The 9,368-nt window shown below is 55.5% G+C and overlaps 1 protein-coding gene across 1 annotated transcript; it reads right to left on the bottom strand.

Annotated features, from left to right (window-relative positions):
* Positions 1-4,216: 4,216 nt before the first annotated feature.
* On the bottom strand, positions 4,217-7,665 carry LOC127472054 (protein Wnt-11b-like). Its single transcript, XM_051789707.1, has 4 exons — positions 7,471-7,665; positions 6,783-7,060; positions 5,667-5,959; positions 4,217-5,349 (listed from the first exon to the last, which is right to left on the bottom strand). The coding sequence occupies exons 1-4, from the start codon at positions 7,592-7,594 to the stop codon at positions 5,175-5,177; spliced, it is 870 nt and encodes a 289-aa protein (XP_051645667.1). The 5' UTR covers positions 7,595-7,665; the 3' UTR covers positions 4,217-5,174.
* Positions 7,666-9,368: the final 1,703 nt, after the last annotated feature.

Genomic DNA, 9,368 nt, shown 5'->3' with positions numbered 1-9,368 from the left:
AAACATCCACCTTCCCGCTGTATAAAAGGGATACACAGTATGAATCCTCGATATGAGCTGCTGCTAATAAATATCGATCTGGTTTCAAGCACAGCACCTTCCATTTCATCTCTATTCTCTCTACAGCACAAGGGGGACACAGCACTTTTCTCACTTCTTTTTTATTTATCTCCTAAAATCTCCGAAATTCAACCAGGAACGAGCCAGGTCAGAGTTAAATCTGGGCTTTTAGGAGCTGGCATTGCTCCCTCAGAAATACAGGTGATAACAGCGGTGATTGACCTGGTTGCGAGCAGCCACTACTGCTGAGTATTTCTAACTCAGCCTCTAACAATTACTCAGTTTATGATTTATTCCATTTGTTTTCTTCACACCTATGTCGGATTGTGCCATAAAATGTTACTCACAGAAGCTGGGAGGGTTGTGGGTTTGGGTTCTGGCTGGCTGTGTCACCTCCTGTCACCTCCCTGGGACCACCCGGCTGGGAGGGATGTCCAGGGCTGGGTCACTGAGGGGTTCCTACATGGGCAGAAGGTGAGGAACAAGTTGGGAAAATTCATTACTATAATCTTTAGAGGCGGGATGGAGCCAGGAATCCACAGCCATTTGTTCTTCAACGGCACAAGATGCTCCAGCTACAACCAGTTCACTCCCACCAGAGCAAAGCCTCTCTCCAGGCAGCACCTTCCCCTTCCCATGTGTTAGTTAAAAGCTACAGGAAACCTGTCACACCATCGCCCCTGCAACTGCCAGGAGCCAAAGTTTCAGCAGCACTTTAAGGACCAGAGCAAAAGACATTTCCAGTGCAAATTCCAGGATTCCACGATCCTAAGGGATGGATGGCTGCTTCCCCTCCAAACCCCACACAGCCATTGCCACATCCCAAAGCTCCCCAGGCTGCAGCTGGTTCCCCCTCAGGTCTCATGGCTCTTACTCACCTCTGCTGATCTGTCCCTGACCCTCAGCTGAAGATCCCCAAGAGGACAATCCCTGTTGTTATTTGTCATCCTCAGAGCATCATGATATTGCTGAGTACCCCAGGAATAAAGGAGAAGAGAGATGGAAGGGTTTTTCCTTCAATACAGGCATTTACTCATGTGTGTATCTCGTGGTGTGACAGTGTAGGGCCCAACCATCCCAAAGGTCAGAGCAACATCCCCCAAATATTTCCAGCAGCACAGGTTGGACAGGGCTTGGAGCAACCTGGTCTAGTGGAAGGTGTCCCTGCCCATGGCAGGGGGTGGAACTGGATGATCCTTAAGGTCCCTCCCAACCCAAACCATTTCAGGATTCCATGATTCTGTAAGATGTTGACCAACAGCTGAGCCCTGTCCCAGGCCTTCTCCTCCTTCTGGCTCAGCTCTCTTGGGAAGAGCACAAGGAAAGGCAGGTGGAGGTCCTGATCCACATTCCAGTCCAAGCTGCAATCCAGGCCTGTAGGGAAGAAACATCCCAACATGTCCTTGAACACAGAGTCATTCTTACTCCAAAATACTTAATTACCAACAGCTTGTTTTCCTTGCTCAGATAACCCTCCTGGAATGAGTTATGCAGCATCCCTCAGTGAATAAGGAAATAAAAGGAAAAATAAATAAGTCCATGAAAATAAGGGACTTTTCTCCAGACTTTGTTGTCTGCACAAGTATGACCAGCAGCAAATGATCACGTTCACACCAGTGTTACTCCCTTAAAACCCAAATTAAAGTCCAGCGTAATGGAGAGGAGCCTTTTCAGAGAAAACCCTTTGCCTGGATCTCACCACATTCCATGGAGCAGGATGGTTTTCTTCCCTGCACAAGCCATTCTCCGAGCCATCCCTCCCATGTCAGCTCACAGCATCAGAGTGTGAAAGGCTCCTGCCATGGCTGGGGAGAATTTGGCTCTGGGGAGTCTCATTTCCAGAGAGATGGGTAAACAAAAAGCCACAAGACGTTGGGAAAAAAAGGCTAATGACAGGAATGTCGAGGAGGTAGATCTGTCACATTAGCAGGGAGGGCTGGGGGGGCAGAGGGCAGTGCCAGCAGCCTGTCACAGCTTGGAGAGGACAAGGAACCGCCTGAGGAAGTGTCTGGAGGGCTGGAAAGCCACAACTGTCACAGACACAGATGGTCTCGGTTTTGGGGACACTGCCCGGGATTATCTGGGTCCCTGCCAGAGCTGGAGGTGTTTGGGGTGGAAGAAAAAAGACACAGAAGGCTCAAGAAAAGCTTTCTTGCACCGATTTCTCTGGCAGAGCGTTGCACTGACTGGTGCTGGAAGCCACTGGAGAGTGATAACAGGGTCCAAGTTTTCCCATTTTTTACCTCAGGGACTGCTTGTGCTGGCCCGGGCTGGGGGAAGGAGCTCTGTTCCTCTGGCACCTTCCCCCTGGCTTTTCCATCCAAACAGGGTTAGAGGGAGAAAACACAACCAGCCAAGGGATCCCCCCACCCCCCGGGGCCAAGCACAGCATCTATTCCCACTGCACCCATCCTCTGGCTCCTGGTCCCCGGGGGTCGTTCCAGCTCAGCAGGTCTCACATCCCTGCTAATTCCAGGTGTGGGCCCGGATTCCGACACCCTCGGTCAGAGCATTGTCACCGAGCTGTCACCTCCTTCCTGCCCGACCCTTTACACCCTCCAACTAATTAGTGCGCCTTCCCCTTTCCCGCAGGACACAAACGGAGCCGGGATCCCGGGGGCTGAGTGACCCCTCCAGTCCCTCCCCAGCTCTTCCCTGTCGGGCTTGGAGTCAAGGAGGGAGAGGAGGAGTGGATTCTGCATATTCAGCACTTGACTCTGCTTTTCTTTCCAGGCAGAAATTCCGATGGGAGCTCTCTGGAAGGGGATCGTGACAGCTCCCCCGGGCATTCCTTGCTATTGTGGCTCCTCTCCTCCACCCCAGGCTGTGTGTGTTTGTAGTTACCAAATGCAAATCACATTTCCCACCCTCCTGGCTGGAGCCCTCACTCCACACGATCCTTCCCCCTGTTTTTTCCTCTCACCAGCTCGTTTTGCAACGCTCCGTGGAGTTCGCAGCCCCTCCCGTTGTCACCTCCTCTGATCTGGGGTGCGCTGGGAGGTGGATGGAGGGAGCATTTAAGTAATCCTCCTAATTAAGTACCTGCATCCCTCCGGACACAGAAACTGCAGCTGTTTCGCAGCCTGGCAGCTGAAACTCCCCATTCCGAGGAATGCAGAGGACTGACCCTAATTGCATTTTAAAAGAAAAACCCGAGATAACTTTTGGCCTTGGGCAGCTGCGCTGGAAGTCTGGCAGCTGCAGCTTTCCTGGCGCTCGGAGAGGGAGAGGGCAGCAGGCAGAGCCAGTAATGGCTCATTAACAACTGATAACGATGGTTAACTCACTCCTTTAACTGCGAGAACACAGGCACAGCCTCCGGCTCCCAGGGTCATCCCAAGCCACCTCTGACTCTCCTTCACTGCTCACGCAGAAACCTGGAGCACATTAAGGGGAGGGGATGGTTTACAAGAAAAGCTCATGAATTGATTCCGTGACCCAGCAGAGACTGTTAAAAATGATTGAATGAATATGGAAATGAGTAATCGTCCAGCTGGACGCGGGCTGAACGCTGCCAACTCCATTCATTGGGAACGACAAATAAAGCAGGAGCACACCAGGTCCTGGTGTGAGCTGCAGGAAATCACCCGATGATTCCCAGCCCATTTACCTGTGGGGTCTCTGCAGCACCTGTGTATTTGGACTCATCCTTTCTCTCCAAGGGCTGCACGAACAGGAATCTCTTATCCCATCCAAGCGCTTGGCCAGATTCCTCACTGAGGAAATGGGGGCCACCAGAGCCCCAACCCCTCACTGTTCACACACACACTTGGCTAGTCCAGCTCACATTCCCAAGGATCAGAAAACAATCCTGGACTGCCCCGGTTTCCAACCACCAGCCCTGAATCCCAGGAAGGCGGATTCTTTGCTGGCTGGTGATAAAACCTTCCATGTGTGAGCAGGAGCTGAGACTGGCAGGTACCTGTAATTACAGACAAATCTGGGGCAGTGAGTAGCAGAAAGAATTAAAAGTGAACTGGTCCTCAGATCCATGTAAGGAAAAGTAAGGACACAGGGCTGTATGGACACAGGGCTTTGTGCCCTCCTTACACCCTCACTTTCTCTGGGCCAGCTGAGAGAGAGATGGAGGAAGGAGGTTGTCCTACAAAACAAGCCATAGAGAGTTAGGATAGAACACATTTATTTAAAAAACACACACCAGAATCCCACTTACAGGAAGTACAGAGACTAAAGATTCATTCTTGCTTCCCCAGGGCCCCAGAGTCATGTCCCCTCTCCAGGCCAGACTTCCAGCACACCTGGTCCTGAGGGAGTGGAAAGAGTGGGCTAAAGACCTCAGTGGTCCAAGAGAAATGGCAGGAAGGACGAGCCATGAGGATTCCATGCATTGAGTGGGCTTTCACCTCCAAGAGGAGCCCAGAGAGCAGAAGCTCCAGTGGTGCCATAGCAGTGTTGGTAACCCACAGCTGGTAGGAGCAGTTTTCCCCTGTTTTAGCAGCCTCCAGGACCTCTCCTGTCCCTGGTCTGTCTGCCACCAATGAGAGCAGCAGCCATGTCCATGCAGGTCTTGGGGAGGACTGATGAGTCCTGGCTCCTGGAGCAATGACTGGTTCTATCTGTGTCCAAGCCTGGTCTTTATTCTGATGCTGCAAGTGGCCCTGGACCAGTGTTTGCTCCAGAGGAGGAACATCCAGTGGTGTTGGGTGAGCCCATGGCAGAATTGTCCCCAGAGGAGCTGCCCATGATCCCCTGACCCGAAGTAGCTTTCTGTCCCTCCAGCCTTCTCCCAATGGATAACTCTGCCCCCTTCCCATCCATCACTCCTGGCTGTCAGAACCTCCTGCAAAGGGACAATGGCAGCCCAGGGTCCCCATTCACACAGGAACTGGGCTGTTCCTGTGGAGTGATCAATGGCTGGTCCCAGCTGGAGGCAGGGCTGGACACTGCCCAGCTGCAGGAGGGCAGCCCTTTGTCCTGCCCTCAGGTTCGGGTTGGAAGGGACCGGAGGCTTCCCAGAATCTCTCAGGGTGAGGTTTTCCACAGCAATGTGAGGCCAGGCTTCCTGCACAGCCCCCTCCTTGCTCGGAGCACCCCCTGGGATGGGTGTCTGGTCTCCAGCTGTTCCTGGAGGGCACCAGCAGAGCCCTGGGCTGTTATTTGCAGACGTGTCTCTCCACCCTGCGCCGGCAGCTCCTGCACACGACGGAGCAGCACCAGCGGTAGCGGCAGTGGCACCGCTCCTCCACCTCCTCCGTGTACGTGTTGTACCCACGGCCACAGCACAGCAGGGCACAGCTGGCACTGCCCACCGAGCTCTTGTTGCACTGCCTGTGGAGAGGAGGGTGCTGAGCTGGGGGACCTGCCCACCCGGGCTGGTCCTGGCCACAGCAGGACCACAGAGCCATGGAATGGTTCGGGTTGGGAGGGACCTTAAAGCCCATCCAGTCCCACCCCCTGCCATGGACAGGGACACCTCCCACCAGCCCAAGTTGCTCCAAGTCCCATCTAACCTGGCCCTGGACACTTCCAGGGATGGGGCAGCCACAGCTTCTCTGGGCAACCTGTGCTCAGCCCACCCACACCACTTCCCAGGACCTGCTGTCAAACCCAACAGTACAGACAGTCATGAAATTAGAGCATATTACCTGTCCTGTGTCCCCAGAGACCCCAGCTGGAGATTTGGGGTGCAGTAGTCAGGAGAGTTGATGAGATAAACCAGATCTGTCTCTGTCACTGGCCTGGCATCCATATCCTTGGCTATCAGCTGCTTCCTGGGCCCTACGAGCCGGTGGGACACCTTGATGGCTGCCAGGTACTTGGACTTGAGGTTAGAGGCAATTTCATCCAGGCTTGACAGTCCCTTCCAGCAGGTCTTCACTGAACAGGAGCCCGAAACACCGTGGCATTTACACTTGGTATCCAGGGAGTCACTCAGCATCTGCAGGGACAGGAAAACAGGGAAGTTTGCTTTCTCCTGGTACCTGCCCTGTGGATTGACTTGCAAGGGCATCCATGGCAAGTTTAAAGAGATGAAAGAGCTCCACTCATTGCCACATTTAAATTAATATAACAGGGCAGTCAGGGCTCAGCCCTCCTTTAATCCCTTCTGCTAAGAACCTGATCCTTAAGGAACTACCTGTGGGAGCTGGCACTGGGGCTGGGGAACAGGAGGGCATGAAAGCACAAAACCCAGATGGGCTGGGGAGCTTCTGCTTCCAGTGAGGAGGGTGGAAAGAAGCACTGGGAGTACTGATGTGAAGTGGGAGATGTCTTGTGCTGGTTGTGGAAGGGGTGCAGGATGTCTGGGGGAGCAGCAGTGGGGGCTGTCTGCAAAGACACTTTTTAACCATTTAGTTGCCTCTCGATGTTCAGACAACACCCCAACAGCCTGGCTGGAGTCTGACACCCTAAATTGGGCACCTCTGCTCCTGCTCTGGGCTGCTCCAAGGTGTGCTGGGCTGCAGCAGTCCTGGGGCATCCATACCCACCAGTCTGGGCTCCAGCATTCCTGGGGGGTTCCATACCCACCATCCTGGACTGCAGAGTCCCCGTGGGCTCCATACCCACTATCTGACCCCACTGTGCAGTCCTGGTGGGCTCTATACCCACCATCGTGGACTGCAGCACCCTGGTGGTCCCACACCCACCCTCCTGGACCGCAGCACCCCACTGATCCCACACCCACCATCCCAGACTGCAGCACCCCAGTGATCCCACACCCACCATCCCAGACCACAGCACCCCACTGATCCCACACCCACCGTCCTGCCCACGGCGCTGTTGTGCAGGTTCATGGCTTTCCTCCCGTGTGTCCCCAACTTGCCGGACCTGGAGGAGCTGTCGGCAAAGGCGGCCCCGAGCTGGAGGCCGTAGCTGAGGTTGTCCCCGCAGCCCCCCCACCTGCCCCCCGGGCCGGGGTCCCCGGGGGGGCCGGGGCCGCAGGAGCAGAGCGGGAGCTCTCCCGAGGCGCAGGCCCGGGCGATGCCGTGGGCGATGGTGGCAGCAGCCAGGGCGTACACAAAGGCGGCTTCCCGGGTCCCTGGGAAGAAGAGGGGGAGATGTCCTTCCTCCCTGCCCAGCCAGACACTCCTCCCAAAGACCTCACAATGCAAATAAATGTGTTTCCTAAAAATCTTGCAGCAGGATGAACCCAAGGCTCTCATTTTCCGTGCAGCGTGTTTTTAACCTGTGCCCCCCACACTGTGTTACAGTGTCCATACACAGCCTGTCTTCCCACCTCTCCCCCTTTTGTATGGAGACGTTTGAAATGGAAGTTACTGTCTGTCACCTCCCACAGATGGAATTGCACAGGATTAACACCCTGTAAAGGCAGCAAATTCACTCCACGATGGATACCCAAGGCAGAGCTGAGCTGGAGCAGCACCAAGGTGCTGCCATCCCGGGATGCTCCGTGGGGAGCACGGACACGGCGGGAGGAGCATCCTTTACCTTTCAGCAGGTCAGGGCCAAACCTGGGGGCTCGCTGGATGGAGGAGCAGTTCCACCTCATGTCTGCAAAGCTCTGCTGGCACAGGGCCTGCGTGTGGCGGGCGGCCCGCACGATGCTGGGCATCACCTCCAGGTTCCGGCGGCACAGCTGGAGCTGCTCCGGCACCAGCAGCCGGCAGTGCTGGCTCTCGTTCCAGGACACGCCGCTGCCGCTCTCCGTCAGCCCGCTGTGGGGACAGGAGGGGGTCAGTGGGGCGGGGGACCACGGAACACAGGGGGAGCCCCCAAGGAGGCGCATTGGGAAGGGGGGAATCCCGACTCACAGCCACTGGATGGCTGTGGAGAGACCCAGCTGGCACAGCAGCACGGTGGCACTGGGGTAGCCCATGGCCAGGAATTGGGACCGGACTGGGGATGGGACTGGGACGGGGACCGGGAGCGGGGCTGGGGCTGCTCGGCACCCCCGCCCCTTTTATAGCAGCCAGCGGCAGGTCCTGCCCCCGCCCGGGGAGGGGAACAAAGGCAGTTTCGGTGCCATTCACAGCAGGACAGGGACAAGGAGGGGGGTGGAGGGGGGTCCAGCTGTTTTTGGCAGCGATCATCCCCGAAACAGCACCCGGGAGGGGGTTAAGGCTGAGAGGCTGCAGGATGTTCCCCCAGCACTGCCAAGGCCACCACTGACCCATGTCCCCAAGTGCCTCATCCACAGGGCTTTGAAATCCCTCCAGGGATGTTACTGCCCTGGGCAGCCTGTGCAACCCTTCCCATGAGGAATTTTTCCCAATATCCAACTAAACCTCCCCTGGCCCAACTCGAGGCTGTTCCTCCCATCCTGTCACTGGGAGAAGAGCCCGACCCCCACTGTGCTCCAACCTCCTTTCAGGTAGGCAAAGGCTGATTTCTGTCTTTGCCCCCTCCCTTATTTTCTTTACAAAAAGCTTAAAAAACACATTCAGATATTCAGATTAAGGCTGGCAGAAATGATGGAGCCAGGAAACGGTGCTTGCCTGGGCAGGAGCTGCTCCAGAGTGACATCCCCCTGGGTGGCACATGCCCGTCACAAGGTGGATTCTCTGAATCTCTCCCTTCCATAAGTACAGAACCAAAAGTGCTGCCTGGTGCTGTGAAGACCTTGAGGAACCAGGTAGGCTGTTTTTCTCCCACAGTGGGAAGTGACATTTGAGACACCAGCTCAGCTGACACCAGGTTTTGGAAACAGTCAAAGGCTGAAGGCTATTCTTTAGGCTTTCACTTTCTCGCTGGCTGGGCAACTTCCCCTCTCACTGGAAGGTGCTTTTACCTGCTGCCCACACGGATCCTGAGCTCTGGGACAGTCAGTGCACCCCTTAGGGCTGAAACCCAACAGCACTGGGGGGCAGGCAGCAATTTTCTTGGTTTTCTGTGAGTTTTTGGATTTTCAGGCTAACTCAGCTGCTCCCTCCTCAGCCCAAAGTCCCCTCCACCATCCCTGCTGCTTGAGAGAGCTGCTCTTTGTTTTACTCCAGTGGTACCTGAGGGCTGGTGCTGCTGTGTAAGGTCACGGACTGGCTCCGATCCCAGGTGGCAGAGATGAACCTGATCTGCTTCTCCAAGGGCTCTGCAATGAGAAACCACCCCTGTGAACCCCCTGACATGGTGAGTTTTGCTCACACCCATCACAGGACCACAAGGAGGAGGCAGAGGAGCCCCAGGAAGCTGCACCCACTGTGGGACCAAGTGCTGTGTGACCAGGGCATGGTGCTGCCAGACCCCTCAGGGCCCGGGGTGAGGTTGGGTTCTTCCCCACGGAGTTATTCCTAGTCTTTGATGAGAGACCAAGGTCAGACTGACCTCCCACAGCTTCTTAGGTCAGTTCCTCTGCCGGTCCTCAGGTGCTCTGGAAGTCCCTGGAATTCCTG

Source organism: Manacus candei, unplaced genomic scaffold, assembly GCF_025592945.1.
Source record: "Manacus candei isolate 608988 ecotype Guabito, Panama unplaced genomic scaffold, ASM2559294v1 h1tg000003l, whole genome shotgun sequence".
Classification (NCBI taxonomy): Eukaryota; Metazoa; Chordata; class Aves; order Passeriformes; family Pipridae; genus Manacus; species Manacus candei.
The sequence above is the reverse complement of the archived record's forward strand: the minus strand, read 5'-3'. Positions and strand labels throughout refer to the sequence as shown.